The sequence below is a fragment of the Natator depressus genome, chromosome 15 (genome assembly GCF_965152275.1).
Source record: "Natator depressus isolate rNatDep1 chromosome 15, rNatDep2.hap1, whole genome shotgun sequence".
NCBI lineage: Eukaryota > Metazoa > Chordata > Testudines > Cheloniidae > Natator > Natator depressus.
In genome coordinates this window covers 25,069,582-25,087,664 of record NC_134248.1, presented here as the reverse complement: position 1 = coordinate 25,087,664, position 18,083 = coordinate 25,069,582, and the positions used below count along the sequence as shown (strand labels likewise).

Below are 18,083 nucleotides of genomic sequence, written 5' to 3'. Positions count from 1 at the left end.
ATTACCCTTAGCTTCACATGCGTCCTCTTGCGCAGCCACTTCTCCCTGGGCTTTGAAGGAGTGAATACAGAGACCTCCTTTCCATCCAGTTCCAGAATGCTGGAGTTTTCGTGTCTCATCACCTAAGGAAAGAGCAGCCCCCATCAGCAACTCATGATGCACCTGGGCTAAAACCCAAGAGCTACAGGAATTTCATAGTGAACGGCCCCCCCCAGCTTTAGTATTTATTCCTCTCTGCTGTGTTTGCAAAGCATGTGATGGAATCGCAGCATTTGCTGGGCAGGTGGCTTTATAGAATTTTGCCTGCAGGAAATTTACATTGTTAGCCGACAAGATTTTTCTGGCCTTCTCGTAACGGTACAATGTTCGTGATCTTTAGAGCCAGGAAAAGTTGTTGCCAGAGCTGAGTTAATATCAAGTGGGATGAAGATATAAAAGGGAACCTTAAACAGAGATCATAAGTAGGCACATAGGAGGGCAAGTGTGAAAGCGTTTACTGGTGAAGCATGGTTAGAATAGAATGAGAGAGAGATGAAAAAGAAGTCGGAGGAAGCTAGAAAAAGCTGACGAGACAGGTGGAATGAGTCTGGGAAGAGTTAAGGAACAGAAAGAACTATAGGGGAGTTTAACAAGCTGTGAGTACAAAATGGAGCAAAGGCAACGAAGCACAGATGTTGATCACAGATACATAACTGCTAGGCTGCTAGTGTAACTCTCTTGGCTTCACTGGGCTTATACCAGGGATGGATTTTGTCCCAGATGTTCAATGAACACAAACTGAGAGGTTGTGGCACCCCAGACCCTGCTACTTCCTTGAAACCATGTCCAGAAAGATGCCCTTGGAAAATGCTCATTCACCAAACACTGCAGGGGAAGAACTTTGGCACTCAGGTACTTATAGAAAACTGCCTCTTCTGCAGGGAATCCTGCGATTTGCAGCCACCGTCTTGCCTCACTGTGCTCCAGCCTTGCCTGCCTTCTTGCCAGGTCTTCAAGTCACATGCACATTTCCAGTCATTATTTGCGTGCCATTTCAGTAATTCAGATCCATCGCTACCTGTTCCAACTGTGCTCGCTTGTCGGCACGTGTCATTTCCTCAGGCTTGTTCTTCCGAAGTATTCTCATCATCCCCTCCACTCCTACTAAGTCTGCTCTTAACTACACTGCGCAAGCCAGACCCTATGAGGGCTAAGATCCCAGCAGGCTTCCTGATTGGCCTGGAGTCAATCCCAGTTGCCTGTCATTTAGAGTTTCTCCTTAAATACATTACACATGGCATTCTCCTGTCTTGCTTCTTGTGCTCCTCTCATTTTGATGAAGACATTAGGTATTCAGCCAGGTTCAGCACTGGGCCAGCAGTGTTCTGTGATGTAGGAGACCAGAGTTCAGAAGAGGAATGGGGCTCTGGCTCCCTGGGTCCATGGAGAAGTTCAAGCACATCATAAAAGTGTGATGTTTCTGCACTGGAATGGGAATGAATGGACTGATACAATGAGATTTGCAAAGTGTATGAACATTTCCTATGGTAAGCTCACTAGTCAACATTCGGGGACATCTGCTGGCTGGACCAAACGGCAGAGGGAAATGGGGTTATGTCCTGTGTTCACGTTGCAGCTAGACTGTTCTTAAGTCAGTTGCAGAAGAGGGGAACCTTACACGGAAAATAAAAAGGACTGGGCAGAGATATTGCACGGAGCATTTTGAATTGTACTATGATCAGATGTTTTTTTCCCCAATTTTTCCCCAGAACCTGCAAAGGCTGAAAGGGGCTCTGTCAAGTGAATAAACATATTTTAAAAACTTCACACATTCCCTTACGTGTTACCAGTAGTGCCATGTAGATTAAAACTGAAGCAATCTGATAGACCAGTTTACTTTGCAGAATTTAGACTGTTTCATTTTCCCATTTCACTCACAGCAAAACTAGACTGCTCAGTTTCACCTCCTGTTCTCCTAATCCACCTGCCCACCTCCACCTCACCCCCAATGCTGTTGGGAATGAAAAGCTAAGGGGATGAATAAAATAATGCCCTTCACTGATGGGAAATTTAAATCATGAAAATGTTTCTGATCATATTTGGGTTTATTTGTTTTAATAAAGCCTCAGGGTTTGGGCCTAAATCTACTTGATAGCTTCCTTTTAACTTTGTCCGGAATGCCTTTCAATAGGAGTAAAATCATGTCCCTATTATTAGCTTTCCAATGCTGGCATTCTAGGCTGTTGAATAAGAAGGAAGGCAGCACAGGGCCTTGAAAGAATAGGGAGGGGGGACTGAGGAAGATAGTGCTCTAGAAGCAGAGTGGGGCAACAGAGAGAGACAAGGCTAAACAAACAGCCCTACAGAGACAGCCGCTGCTGAGCTCCAGGGGCTTTGAATGGATGGCAAGGATATTTTTCATGCCACAAGATGTAAAATCACACACTGTCTTACACAAATATGTTTTCATTGCATTCTGAGTAACTGGCTGAGCTATTTCTAAAACAAGATATTTTGTGTGTTAGACTCTTTAAGGCTCTGACATACACACCTGGTTTCCCTCCTGCAGCCATTTAGGCAAAAGTTCCACATTGGAGCCTACTGTTCAAAATGAGGACACACAGCATGTGAGTGCAACATTGGCCCACTGGGTTGGAAACTAGAGACAGGTCAGGGAATAAAGGGTCGAGATCGATTAATACTAGGGTATTACAGCCATCAGTGCTAACATCCCCATGGTTATGGAACCTACAGACAAACTTGGATGACAGCAACGAAAAAGAGTTTGCCAATAGAAAGCTATAAATAATGGAGAGCTGCAGTCAGATATGCTGTAACAGAGATGGGGTAATTTAAACAGCTGAGCTAATACACAGCAAACCCAGGCCAATAGGAGGAGCTGGATCCTTCCCAGTGCTGAGGAGCTGCAGAAGGGAGGGTGCTAGTACTTCACTTACGCAGGTTCAAAGGTTTAGACTAAAAGGAGTCTGAGCATAAAATCAGGGTACTGGGATTAAATAATAATTCTCCATCCTTCAGCAGAGGGCCCCCTGGAATTTTTTCTGGCAGAAGGGACTAATGCAGCCAACACCAAAGTGGCCAGATCCCCTCTGAATGCTCCAGCACCATGCCACTGGCAATTCAGAATAAACAGGGGCAGAGCCAAAATGGATACAACTAGCTCGAGTTCAGCTAGTCTGTGGAGTGATGATCCTAGACTATCCCTTTGTACTGGGTGACCTGTTCTCTCGCTAGCGCCCGACAGAAGATGCACCAAATGAAAAGATGTTTCCAAATCCTTATCAGGGGAAGAACCTGGGGCAGGGCAAGGACGGAGAGAAGAGACTCCAGCCCACTGTGCATCTGGAAGGACAGGGCCAGCGGGTTGCAATCCACAGAAGCAGCCCCCTCTCCGCTGTGATGAAAACGACAGAGCGCATCTCTGCTTGAGTTTGAGAAATGAATGATGTTGGGCCATGGCAATATGGTCACGAGAGCAGCCCTTTGGGTTGGTGTGTTTTTTCTCTGCAGACTGCAATGTTTGTGTTGCAGCAAGAGATCGTTATGCTCTGACAATGCACTGTGCTTTAAAGTTACATTGTCAACTTAATAATCCTGGCAAGAGTTTTCAAACCTGGGGGGCTAAAGTTGGGCTTCTAAATCTATACTGAGACAACCAAAATTCACAGGGTTTAAGCACTTGCAGCTCCCACTGACTTCAGGGGGACTTGTGGTATTCAGGGTCTCTAAAATAATCAGGCTACATTAATTTAGCTGCCTAAGCATAAATCTAGGAGCCCAACTTTAGGCCCCTGATTTGAATACACTGGCCCATATGTCACAAGCTAGCAAGTTTCTTCTTTAACTATTTATGCTTCTTGTTTACTCTTTGCATTTCTTTCCAGATGGACAACGGCAATCAAGAAGAATGTGTCCCCCTTTAGTTCATCTTTGTTTTCACCTCCAGGGTCTTAGTGCTGCTATTTTGGGGTTTCATGCACTTCTGGGAAAACAACTATTTTCAGTGTCTGTTTGTTTTTTGTTTTAAAGGGAAATATACCCACTGAATTTTAGAAAAAAAAATGTGATTTTGCAAAATTTAAACGTGTGACCAAAGTTAAACAGACAGAATCCAAAATGTGATGGTCCAGAAACCATCATTTGTTATTTACCTAACCCTGTGAGAAGTAACTTGAACTGTGGTACCAAGTTCTGGATCTTGAAGCAAAAATCCATAGTTCTCAAGGTGTTTAAGTGTTAATTTGAGAGCCCAAATGGAGGACTGAACACTAATTTTAGCAACCCAAGTTTGAAACTTGTACAAACTTTTCCTTCTGTTTCATTCCGTGTAGGCTTTGCACAGAGAGCTTCCCTTTGAGCTTCAGGTTTGAAAGGATGTAAAAATTCAAAGTAAAGTTCAATCCAAACATCACATGGTTTTTGCCTCAAAATCATGCAATGCTGCAAGACTATGATATGAAATGGGCCCAGATTGACTCCAAATGATTCAGATCTTTAATGAACCTCTCTCCAAGAACCTGCTCCAGTAACAAAAGCCGGCACCAAGCAAGTCATGTGTGATTTGGTAGTTTCCATGAAACATAGTGTTCCATGTGCATAGCAGTAAGTATTATTTGCAACGCAGCTGTATTTGACACAGCATGGGAAGGGAAAGAAGATGGAGTGGCAGTTGTGAAGCGTACATTTTTTCCTCCATTTGTATGGTGAGCCCCCATTAGTGTCAACAAAAGTTATTATGGAGGGTGCAGCAAGGCGAAAATAGTCTCCAAAATATTTTCCAACAAAAGTTAGGCATAAGGGAGGAGAGAGAGAAGCATGAAATATTTATGGTACCTGTCTCAGCAGAAAGGAGACTACATCTGTCGATTCCCAGTAGCTTGCATGGAAGAGGTGTGGTAAGGCTACCGTCGGAAAGGCAGTCAGGGCATCGGGACAGTAAAGGGCATAGTCTATTCTTTTTGTTCCCCACCATCTGGCAGCAACTAATGAAAGAAAAGGCTTGTTAAAGAGAGAGGAGAGAGCTGTTTTAAATGTTAACCTTAGGCCATGGGTCCTTGCGCTGGGCAATTCCTTCCCCGTTGATTTTATTGTTAAGATGAAGCAAAATTTGAACAGGGCTCAAAAATATTAATGAGCCACCCAAGGATGGTATGAGGCACAGAGCATGACATCTCCTTTATTAAATCAAACAGGATGTCCCTGGAGGGGAAGCAGTAACTAGCCATTAATCCACACCCCAGGGGAATGTGAGACACAGATCAAAGGCTGGTGACTCCATGCCCAGCCAGGGTATTAGAGGCCATTAATAAATACCCTAGAGTCTCTTGTGGATACTAGAATAGCGATAATCAAAATAACTTTCAGATTAGACGGGGCATGTACATGTCATCAACCCTCCTGGGGAGGGCCAGTGGGTGTCCTCAGTGCAGGGTCACTGCCACTCACAGTGAGTTTGTGACAATGTGCCGATGCCGTGGTGATGGGGAACAAACAAATCTCTCCATCCGTACAGTAAAAATGAAATAGAAAGAGTCTCTGCTCTGGAGGTGGGATGGGGGAGAGCCATAGATGTGTCTACATACTGCAGCCTTTCCCAGACCTGAAGAGCTCTGTGTAAGCTCAAAAGCTTGTCTCCCTCACCAACAGAAGTTGGTCCAATAAAAGCTGTTGTTTCACCCACCTTGTGTGTCTAGTATCCTGGGACCGACACAGCCACAACAACACTGCACGCATATACCTGAGTCACTTTCAGCTCCATGGGCCTGCTTTGAGCAGAGGCTAGCAGATGCTGCTAAAGGCAAAAAACTAAACAAACAGGATGTTTCCCTTTAACTTTCATGGAGGCACAAACCCTCTCAAACCCACAAAGGTAAAATCCCATATTTTGTTATTAATATCAGAAGCCGAAGTGAACAATATAAAGGCAATGGAGCCACAGGTTAGTTGCTATGGAAAGACGCAAGCAAAACACTGGGAAGGGGAAAGAGACTGGATTATGAGAAAGGCCCATGGTGATGCATTCATAATCACCACCACCATTCTGCAGGCTGCCAGCCTCTGGAGTGCTATTGAAGCAGCTTGCTCAGCCTCTGCAGGAGTGAGTGTCTTCACAACTAACCCCCCAGCCCAACAGGAGAACCAGCGAGGAGTCCGCAAACCCTGCAGCTCTCAGAACAGAGGCTCTGGTGAGCTTTGAGGATGGGGGCATTAAATGGTGGACGAATCTCCAGGCTTCATCAGCATCTACTGGGATGGGAGCTACAGAGGAAGCCGGGAGCTACAGGGTAATTTAAAAGCCAGCAGAAAAGTCAAGGACCTTATTTTAATACCAAGTCATTCTCTCTTCTAGTAGCAGAGCCACACTGCAGGGATACCAATGGGAGTGAGGTGGTGAAGTGGATGTGCTCAATGGGGGCAGTTTACACACAGTCCACCACCAAAACACAAGAAACAGCCAGTCAGATCCTTCAGCTAGACCAGAGAGTTCCCAACGTCTTTCCTGTAAAATGGACCCACATTCCCTCCCATGCCCCACCCCCACTGCCCAGATCCCACTCCCTAGTTTTGCTCTTCAGAATATTTCCTTCTGCAAGACCATAGTTTGAGACCCATCAGCAGCCCACAAGTGACACCTGGGGATCTGGGGGGTGGTCAGGGGACAAGGAGTGGTGGATGGGGCGGGAGTCCCGGGGGAGCCATCAGGGGGCAAGAAGCGGGTCAGATAGGAGGCGGGGGCCGGGTCACACCTGGCTGTTTGGGGAGACACAGCCTCCCCTAACCGTCCCTCCATACAATTTTGGAAACCCGATGCGGCCCTCAGGCCAAAAAGTTTGCCCACCCCTGTTCTAGATGCAGGCAGCCTTGAACTCCCACCTGCTTTGTGATGAAAAAGCAGCCACAGAAGGAGAGAGAGACCCCAGAGCAGTGGTATTAGGAGGACTGGGGCTTGGACAAGGAGCTTGGGATTCTCTAAAATAGCTTTGCTGGTTCTCTTTAGAACATTCTCCAATAAGGCACTAGACACAAAAACAAGACAGCCTGACATGGGAGGGGATGTGATAGCTGCCACCAAGCAGACACCTCATTTGAAAATCTGGGCCCAAGGGAAGAGTTGCCAACTCTTTCCACAAATGAGCAGACAACTTCTCTGCGGGATGTCCCAGCAGGAGCCAGAGCAGGGTGATCTGAGCTATGGCGTTGGTATGTGCATATGCCCCTTGGTCCAGCAATAGCAGCTATGAACCATGCTTCCCCATGCCAACTAACCTGATTCTAGCAAGAATAATGGGCAGGAGGGGCTGCTGGCAGACAGAGTACAGGTGCTGCCTTTTCCAAGTATGTGTGTGCCAGTTCGGTTACTCTGCTTTCCCTGCTCGGCACAGGATTTGACACGCAATGGCCCTTTATACAGAGATTTTGACCTATCAAAATACATGATATTTTGCTTGCTTTTCCAGCTATGGAATTACCAGTAAAGATCCAACTTTCCATTTCTCATGAAAGTCCTATTCTTGCTTAATTTCAGATTCTTTGTACAGAACAGCCAGGATTAATGCCTTTGTGTTAGGAAGAGATTGCAACAGGGGCTATGGGCCAGTGCGGTTGCTCCCACATCTCTCATCTAAAAGAATTAGTGCCATCACCAGCTGTTAGCAGTGCTGCAGTTACTCTTTCAAGCAATACGAAAACAAGTATTTGTTAAATAGTGCTAAGTTTGTGAGGGGCCCTGGTGAAAGGAGAAAGCAAACAGATTTCCTCTGGAGAAGAGCACTGCCCTGGTTAGATGATGTAGGAGATTAGTTGGATGGATAAGTCCCCTCTCCAGAATACCTTTCTTGATGTCCAGATCTGGTATTTGTAGAATATAGTCCGGATCCCAACTTGATGGCCCTTCAAGCCTTCTTCCTAAATGATTCTGGGGTATTTCATGTTTACGTTGCCTATGTCTCTTGGGCGAGGCTTGGGTGGGGGATTTGTGAGGGAGGGCAAGTTGGGACAGAAAGCTAAATCCTCCTCTCGCATGGTTAAGATGATTTTTGTTTTCTAAAGGAACAAAATTAAAAAACAACAACACACACACACAAACAAAAACCCACACTTATTATCACAGCACGCACATGCAGAACACATCAGTTTTGTCCTCCAGCAATTAACATTGTGATGGAAAAGACACATGGATTAAAGAAATGAGATTGCGATCCCATGTGTAAGAACTTTTATTTTGGAGTTGAAATTAAGCATTTACATCTGTTTCCTTATAAAGAGATGAAGGCTGACCACCTGCCACCTTGAGTAGCCTGTCTTTATGGTGGAGATCTAAGGAGGTATACAGCTGGGAATCTTCTTTCCTCAACTCAATGGCTGCAAAGCTGCTGCCACAGTTGATAGGATGTTGCTTCTCCGTGGGGAGGAGAGGTTAAGTCTGTGCAGCCACAGACTTAGCTATCCTCTACCACTCTACAGTGCCATGCAGAGGGAACTCCCCAGGAAGCAGGGCTGTGGAATCCCATGTTGCGGATTCTCACTGGACTTAGAATCATAGAACATCAGGGTTGGAAGGGACCTCAGGAGGTCATCTAGTCCAACCCCCTGCTCAAAGCAGGACCAATCCCCAATTTTTGCCCCAGACCCCAAATGGCCCCCTCAAGGATTGAACTCACAACCCTGGGTTTAGCAGGCCAAGGCTCAAACCACTGAGCTATCCATGCAACGGAATCATAGTGGCTTGTTCCCAGCATCTGAAGCTGGCTCTGGAAGGGATATAGAGATGGAAATGCATTTGGAAGGCCTAACTCAAGTGCTTGCTGAGGACGGGCCCTTTCACAATGAGACAAAGTCAGAACCTTCAGTGCTACATTTCTGGCTCTAGAGGCTATCTGTGCAGGAAGACAAAAATCATGTTGCAAACAGAAGTCTTAATAATCAAATAAACAGGGGTGGGGAGGTCAACTCTTCTATTCAGCAACACATGCAGAAGTGCCCTTGAAATGAAGGAGGGAAGTTAGTTTTAAGAGCGGGTTTTTCAGTCCAATACAAAAGGACCAGCTTTCATCTGATGAGCTAGATTCTGCTTTCTCCATTAAACTCCATCAATCCCACTGAGGTCAGTGGGGTTATGTAGGCAGGAGCAAGGGCACAAATTGATCCCACCTTCATATAATGAAGGCAGCTGGCAGTCTGAAGAGAGCTTGCCAAATCTGATGGTGTAACTCCATCAGAGCTGGTGGCTTAATGAATTTGACCCACACTATCTGCACAGCTTCACTTCCTCAGGGAAGGGAAATGTTGGATATTTACACTAAGGCTTTATTCAGCTTGTCAACGCCTGAGGGCGGCAATCACCTCCTTCTGTGTTTGTGTAGCCCCTAGTGCACTGGGGCCCTGATCCTAAATAAGATACATATTTAATAATCAACACTTTACCTTCCTGACTGGCTGAGCTCAGCAGTTACCCCGGGGTGTGAAATGTGCACAAAACAAATGCCCTATAAGGAACCTTCTACACAGACAGATTAACATGTAGCAAGGCAGAACACATTTTATTGTGCAATCCCACTGTGTATTTTGTGTATTTGCTCTGATACGATAAACAAAATATCCTCTCCTTAAGAAAGGAAAACCCCATTTGTTAAAGTGCAGGTAGTTTATTCTTGCCACACACTGACATCTGGCCAAAGAAAACAAGAAGCTACTCAACCCCATTGTGACATATGCACAAAAATATTACAGGGCATAAACACAGGGTGCAGGCAGAAATGCTAGTCCTAATAATACTAGGAACGTATATATACTGCTTTTCATGGTCAAAGTACTTTAGATGCATTAACTGATTCATTGTCAAAACATGCCCATGAGGAGGGTAATATTATTATCCCTGTTTTACAGAGGGGGAAACTGAGGCAGAGTGGTTCCATGACTTGCCCAAAGCTACGGAGGGAGTCAGTATCAGAGACAGGAGGAGGATTTGGGAACTCCTGGTTCCCAATCCTGCGCACAGACCACGCACTGTACTTGGCCGAGGGCTCTGAGGCGGTATGTGCCTCAGATAAAGGAGTTGGAGGCGCAAGTGGTCTTCTCGTCCATCCTCCCCGTGGAAGGAAAAGGCCTGGGTAGGGACCGTCGAATCGTGGAAGTCAACGAATGGCTACGCAGGTGGTGTCGGAGAGAAGGCTTTGGATTCTTTGACCATGGGATGGTGTTCCATGAAGGAGGAGTGCTGGGCAGAGACGGGCTCCATCTTACGAAGAGAGGGAAGAGCATCTTTGCCAGCAGGCTGGCTAACCTAGTGAGGAGGGCTTTAAACTAGGTTCACCGGGGGAAGGAGACCAAAGCCCTGAGGTAAGTGGGAAAGCGGGATACCGGGAGGAAGCACAGGCAGGAATGTCTGTGAGGGGAGGGCTCCTGCCTCATACTGGGAATGAGGGGCGATCAACAGGTTATCTCAAGTGCTTATATACAAATGCACAAAGCCTTGGAAACAAGCAGGGAGAACTGGAGGTCCTGGTGATGTCAAGGAACTATGACGTGATTGGAATAACAGAGACTTGGTGGGATAACTCACATGACTGGAGTACAGTCATGGATGGTTATAAACTGTTCAGGAAGGACAGGCAGGGCAGAAAAGGTGGGGGAGTAGCACTGTATGTAAGGGAGCAGTATGACTGCTCAGAGCTCCGGTACGAAACTGTGGAAAAACCTGAGTGTCTCTGGATTAAGTTTAGAAGTGTGTGCAACAAGAGTGATGTAGTGGTGGGAGTCTGCTATAGACCACCGGACCAGGGGGATGAGGTGGATGAGGCTTTCTTCCGGCAACTCACGGAAGCTACTAGATCGCATGCCCTGATTCTCATGGGTGACTTTAATTTTCCTGATATCTGCTGGGAGAGCAATACAGCGGTGCATAGACAATCCAGGAAGTTTTTGGAAAGCGTAGGGGACAATTTTCTGGCGCAAGTGCTAGGGGAGCCAACTAGGGGGGGCGCTTTTCTTGACCTGCTGCTCACAAACCGGGTAGAATTAGTGGGGGAAGCAAAAGTGGATGGGAATCTGGGAGGCAGTGACCATGAGTTGGTTGAGTTCAGGATCCTGACGCAGGGAAGAAAGGTAAGCAGCAGGATACGGACCCTGGACTTCAGGAAAGCAGACTTCGACTCCCTCAGGGAACGGATGGGTAGGATCCCCTGGGGGACTATCATGAAGGGGAAGGGAGTCCAGGAGAGCTGGCTGTATTTCAAGGAATCCCTGTTGAGGTTACAGGGACAAACCATCCCGATGAGTCGAAAGAATAGTAAACATGGCAAGCGACCAGCTTGGCTTAATGGTGAAATCCTAGCGGATCTTAAACATAAAAAAGAAGCTTACAAGAAGTGGAAGGTTGGACATATGACCAGGGAAGAGTATAAAAATATTGCTCGGGCATGTAGGAAAGATATAAGGAGGGCCAAATCGCACCTGGAGCTGCAGCTAGCAAGAGATGTCAAGAGTAACAAGAAGGGTTTCTTCAGGTATGTTGGCAACAAGAAGAAAGCCAAGGAAAGTGTGGGCCCCTTACTGAATGAGGGAGGCAACCTAGTGACAGAGGATGTGGAAAAAGCTAATGTACTCAATGCTTTTTTTGCCTCTGTTTTCACTAACAAGGTCAGCTCCCAGACTGCTGCGCTGGGCATCACAGAATGGGGAAGAGATGGCCAGCCCTCTGTGGAGATAGAGGTGGTTAGGGACTATTTAGAAAAGCTGGACGTGCACAAGTCCATGGGGCCGGACGAGTTACATCCGAGAGTGCTGAAGGAATTGGCGGCTGTGATTGCAGAGCCCTTGGCCATTATCTTTGAAAACTCGTGGCGAACGGGGGAAGTCCCGGATGACTGGAAAAAGGCTAATGTAGTGCCAATCTTTAAAAAAGGGAAGAAGGAGGATCCTGGGAACTACAGGCCGGTCAGCCTCACCTCAGTCCCTGGAAAAATCATGGAGCAGGTCCTCAAAGAATCAATCCTGAAGCACTTACATGAGAGGAAAGTGATCAGGAACAGTCAGCATGGATTCACCAAGGGAAGGTCATGCCTGACTAATCTAATCGCCTTTTATGATGAGATTACTGGTTCTGTGGATGAAGGGAAAGCAGTGGATGTATTGTTTCTTGACTTTAGCAAAGCTTTTGACACGGTCTCCCACAGTATTCTTGTCAGCAAGTTAAAGAAGTATGGGCTGGATGAATGCACTATAAGGTGGGTAGAAAGCTGGCTAGATTGTCGGGCTCAACGGGTAGTGATAAATGGCTCCATGTCTAGTTGGCAGCCGGTGTCAAGTGGAGTGCCCCAGGGGTCGGTCCTGGGGCCGGTTTTGTTCAATATCTTCATAAATGATCTGGAGGATGGTGTGGATTGCACTCTCAGCAAATTTGCAGATGATACTAAACTGGGAGGAGTGGTAGATACGCTGGAGGGGAGGGATAGGATACAGAAGGACCTAGACAAATTGGAGGATTGGGCCAAAAGAAATCTGATGAGGTTCAATAAGGATAAGTGCAGGGTCCTGCACTTAGGATGGAAGAATCCAATGCACCGCTACAGACTAGGGACCGAATGGCTAGGCAGCAGTTCTGCGGAAAAGGACCTAGGGGTGACAGTGGACGAGAAGCTGGATATGAGTCAACAGTGTGCCCTTGTTGCCAAGAAGGCCAATGGCATTTTGGGATGTATAAGTAGGGGCATAGCCAGCAGATCGAGGGATGTGATCGTTCCCCTCTATTCGACACTGGTGAGGCCTCATCTGGAGTACTGTGTCCAGTTTTGGGCCCCACACTACAAGAAGGATGTGGATAAATTGGAGAGAGTCCAGCGAAGGGCAACAAAAATGATTAGGGGTCTAGAGCACATGACTTATGAGGAGAGGCTGAGGGAGCTGGGATTGTTTAGTCTGCAGAAGAGAAGAATGAGGGGGGATTTGATAGCTGCTTTCAACTACCTGAAAGGGGGTTCCAAAGAGGATGGCTCTAGACTGTTCTCAATGGTAGCAGATGACAGAACGAGGAGTAATGGTCTCAAGTTGCAATGCGGGAGGTTTAGATTGGATATTAGGAAAAACTTTTTCACTAAGAGGGTGGTGAAACACTGGAATGCGTTACCTAGGGAGGTGGTAGAATCTCCTTCCTTAGAGGTTTTTAAGGTCAGGCTTGACAAAGCCCTGGCTGGGATGATTTAACTGGGAATTGGTCCTGCTTCGAGCAGGGGGTTGGACTAGATGACCTTCTGGGGTCCCTTCCAACCCTGATATTCTATGATTCTATGATATCCAGACGAGCAGGTGCCCCCCTTTGTTTGTTGTCTAAAGCTGGGATTGTCAAAGATGCAGAAGGGAGTTCGGCAGATTTCAACGGGAGTCAGGAACCTACCAGCCTTGGGCTCTGTTGAATGTCCCACCCTACAGATTTTATTTCACATTTATGATTATCTCACCTATATTTACCTCAAGAAGAACTAAAAACCTTACTGTTTACTTATAAACGTAATAGTTCAAAGCCCAGTGGTCCACTAAAGGTAACATGCACAAGGTATTTTTTAAAACTAGGATTGTGCCTTTGGGGTTTTTGGCTTCCTTCCAGGTTCTCAAAGTTTTTTTGTTTTTTAAAAATTCTGTGTGGGTTGTTGCCTTAGAAGTATCAGGGACATCAGTGTTGGGGTGGTCTAGCTGTTCTGGCTGATTTGTTTGGGGTCCCAGAGAATGTCGATTGTTAACACTTACACCTTAATAGAGAGGAGGAAGAGAGTGAATTTTTAGCAAAGGCTGCCTTTTTCCAAAAGATTTCTTAGTCATTGAAGTTAAATGGCCCTTGACAAAAATGTTTTTTAACTCAATCTGACTAAAAACCACTTCCACAATCAGTTGCTCAGCTTTGGTTCTTGTAATGTCATCATTTTGCTCATTCTCTAGTCACCAGAGTCCTCCGGGCAAGATATGAGCTGAATTTCTAATGTGTAAACCAAACAACAAGAAAAACTTCAGTTTTTGTCCCCCAGACTTTTTTTTAAAAAACAGAAAGCAGCCAAAAAAAGGGGGAGGGGGACACACACCCATTTTTTTCTCCTTTGCACATTACCTTTAAATAATATGTGATGGGCCACCTGTCTGATCTTACATTATTTATCTAAAAGTGCTGATTATATACCAGTTGCATAGACCACAATTATCAACTGAAGACTAGACGTACCATTTGATTCCTTAATGATGCACAGGGGCCAATGGTTGTTCAAGGTTATCAATTATCTTTTATATACATGAACAACTTATGCCCATAATCACTCCATCATGCATAATATAGTGGCAGCCCACTGTATTATAATTGTAGGCATCTGTTCTTCCTAAGGGTGCATTAACAATGTGTCACTGACAATGATAAAATTGGGTTTAGGTGGAATAGTTTCAACTTCTTATTAATCATTGAAAACAACCTCAGACAAGCAATTACATTCGTTATCCTCCCTCACTGCAAGGCTCCCAGCTACAAGCAGAGACTGACTCTTGCCATCAAATTCAGATATGGGATTTGAACAGCCCCAGACATTCTGGTTCAGCCCCACCTCCAGTGATAAAGTGAGCCTGTCTAAGTCTTCAGCAATGTTTGACTCCTCATTGCAGGAATTCATGTAAACCTTGTAGGGCTCAAATCCTACCTATTCCAATCCGACCTGTGGAAGCCCCCGTTAATGCGGGTGCACTGTATTTCAAGAGAATACATTTAAACAAAACATGCAACTACTGTAACAAGAAATTAAGAGGACAAACAGCCCGATGGTTCACCCATGAATATCTGGAATAAGGGACCTCCATTTCTGCAGACATCAGTTTCAAAGGTGCAAATTATATGAGTTTTCCCATGGGGGTGGGGGGGAAGTCTGTCAAACTATTGCATTCACACCCCAATTCCAAAGGACAGGTGAGTCTAACACAAATACAACAAGTTATTGCATTGATATAGATAAAAACAAATAGGAACACCAGATTCTGAGATGTAAGTATGTATATTCTTCTTGATATTCAGGCAGGGATCAGCTTTACAATGGATCGGAGAGCTACATCCTTTGCAATAGACAAGGAAGCTGTTTTCCTTTAACAAGGAGCAAAATGCTTTTCAAAGAAGACCCTTGGCCATGCAGTCTGATGTTCTGTGCTGCTATTATTAGACTTAATTAAGGAAGCAATAGGGGAGGCCTGGCAGGTGTTATGGTTGACCCTGACCAGGAAACACTCTCAACAGCAGGAAATACCCTCAGTGTCCTGTTCCCCCCAACCCTTTGTATCTGACAACACTGCGCAGCGTAGAGTTTGAAGGCTCATAGAGTAATTCAGTGGCTAACTCCAAACCAGGCTATATATTAAAAACACACACACACACAAAATAAAGACAGAGAGAAGAGTTCTATGGATCTGTCCTATACATTGAGGTCAGCCTGGTGTGTGGTGCTGCTACTTTAGTTCTACAGTGAGAAGAAATCTTGGAGGGTGCGAAACACTTACTGTTAGCTATGTTGGAAGCAGTGTAACTGTCTGCCATTCCTGAGACCTGGCTGGCAATGCTGATCTCACTGGCCCTCCGGAATCCCCTGAACTGAGGGGTTGTAATGGGGGTGGAAAGGGACGCATTTTCCATGACGACTGCACCATGAGACTGAACAACATCTGCTATGAAGTCGAAACAGGGAAATCAAAATATTAGACCAACAGACAGAGACCAGGCAAGACGAAATCAAGAGGAGAAAAGGAGGCAAACAAGGCAAGGATTGGCTTTCAGATGCAAAACCTTTCAAACCAATTGGAAGGAAAACACATTTCATCTCAGCTCTATTTTGAAAAGAAAGAAAACACCAGAGCAGGCAAAAGGAGAGTTGGCATCTAGCATCTCATTGTCCGACTGAGAAAAGCAAAAAAAATCAGTTTAAACCAAACCAAATCAGGATAGGTTTGCTTGAGCAGCAAGAATAGAAACGTGTCATGCAGACCCATGTGAATATATACAGCTATATATATTCACATTTAGCCAGAATAATGGGGGGAAGGGGCGGAAGGCAAAAAACTTAATTTGGGAGATACTGGTTTTATAGCATCTTTTAAACTAAAGGGGAAAGTTTCAAGGAGAGATATTGTCATGCCAGGGCGGTCCTCATGTTGGACTTGTATTTAAGGTGCGTTTACATTGCAATCCAAGGTGTGATTGCAGCTCAGGCAGACATACCCAGGCTAGTTTCAACCTACATAGCCCGGCTAACAGCAACAAAGACACAGTGGCATGGGTTTGAACGTGGGCTGTACAAGCCCACCTGAAACCTTGGGTATGTACTAGCATTGCTAGCCTGTGCCAGGATTTGTGCCACTGTTTCTGATATTTTTAGCTGTGCTAGCTAGATTAAAGCTAGCATGGGGCTGCCTATTCACACTGCAATCACATCGCTGGCTGCGGTGTAGGCATACCCTTAGTTGCTAAAAAAATACAGCCACCGTTTGTGAAACTGAAGGCCTCCAGTTAGGCTCCTAACTCCATATTTAGGCTTCTCAGTAAAAGAAGCCTGGGTGTTGAGCACTCAAATTTCCCTTTAATTTAAATGAGATTTGGGGGCGTTCAGCCTGTTTGAAAATCAGGCCACTTTTATTTAGGTGCCTAAAATCTGGATTTAGGAGCCCAACTTTAGGCCCCCAGGCTTGAAAAGTTTGGCCTTATCCTTCAGGAAGTAAACACGAGGGGAATGAGGAGTAAAAATCACACTCAGATGGAGAGTGTGTGTGTACGTATGTATTATTAGTGGGAAATTAGTTCTATAATGCATGTAACTGAGAAACTGTGAGGTTTATGTGGATCTATTGGGCAATCCTGTTTTTCTGTGGGGAAAAACTATACATTAAAACCACATTTTAAAGCATGGGAAAGGCAGTGTTATCTAGTAGCTAGCACAACAGATTAGGAATGAAGGTGACTCCTGGGTTCTTTTCCCAGCTGTACCACTGATTTGCTGTGACTCACTCAAAGCCACACTCAACTTGTGTGTCTGATTCTCCTACCTGGTAATTTGCTTATAACAATACCTACCCACCCTACAGAGGTATTGCAAGGCAGAATTAATTAATGTCTGTGATGCACACGGAGATCCTCAATTTAAAGAAACTATGTCCTGTAAGTGCAAGATACCTAATGGAATGCAAAGCTGACATGGCAATCAAGCAGGTGAGTTTGCACTTTTATCTAAAGTTCTACACTGCTGCTCATCACTGGAGAATCAGAATATCGGCATCTGAACTTGATTCACAACTATCAACCGATTTTGTGCAAGCAGGTACAAAACACCAAAACAAGGAGGAAAATGCCTCCCTCTGGCAACAAAAGTCAGCTGTAAATTAGGGCTGTCAAGTGATTAGGGCTGTTAATCATGATTAATCACGCCATTAAACAATAATAGAATACCATTTATTTAAATATTTTGGATTTTTTCTACATTTTCAAATATATTGATTTTAATTACAACACAGAATACAAAGTGTACAGTGCTCACTTTATATTTATTTTTGGTTATAAATATTTGCACTGTAAAAAACAAAAGAAATAGCATTTTTAATTCACCTAATACAAGTACTGTAGTGCAATCTCTTTATCTTTAAAGTTGAACTTACAAATGTAGAATTATGTACAAAAAAACCCCTGCATTCAAAAATAAAACAATATAAAACTTTAGAAACTACTAGTCCACTCAGTCCTATTTCTTGTTCAGCCAATTGCTCAGACAAACAAGTTTGTTTTCATTTGTGGGAGATAATGCTGCCTGTTTCATGTGCTAAAGATTCATATGTCCCTTTATATTTCAACCACCATTCCAGAGGACATGCGTCCATGCTGATGATGGCTTCTGCTCGATAACAATCCAAAGCAATGAAGACTGATGCATGTTCATTTTCATCATCTGAGTCAGATGCCACCAGCAGAACGCTGATTTTCTTTTTTGATGGTTCGGGTTCTGTAGTTCCTACATCAGAATGTTGCTCTTTTAAGACTTCTGAAAGCAAGCTCCACATCTTGTCCCTCTCAGATTTTGGAAGGCACT

At 45.0% G+C, this 18,083-nt stretch overlaps 1 protein-coding gene across 11 annotated transcripts in view; it reads right to left on the bottom strand.

The window, feature by feature from the left end:
• The window catches only part of PITPNM2 (phosphatidylinositol transfer protein membrane associated 2), a 211,905-nt gene that overhangs the window by 12,443 nt on the left and 181,379 nt on the right, over nucleotides 1-18,083 (bottom strand). For 7 of the 11 annotated variants that reach the window (XM_074972405.1, XM_074972407.1, XM_074972403.1 and 4 more), the window contains 3 exons: nucleotides 15,514-15,678; nucleotides 4,834-4,982; nucleotides 6-122 (listed from right to left, as the gene is read on the bottom strand). In XM_074972405.1, the coding sequence (XP_074828506.1) occupies nucleotides 6-122; nucleotides 4,834-4,982; nucleotides 15,514-15,678 (431 nt within the window). Of the gene's footprint in view, nucleotides 1-5; nucleotides 123-4,833; nucleotides 4,983-6,642; nucleotides 8,044-15,513; nucleotides 15,679-18,083 lie in introns of those variants that run through there. The other 4 variants (XM_074972415.1, XM_074972408.1, XM_074972412.1 and 1 more) reach the window with 4 other exon arrangements.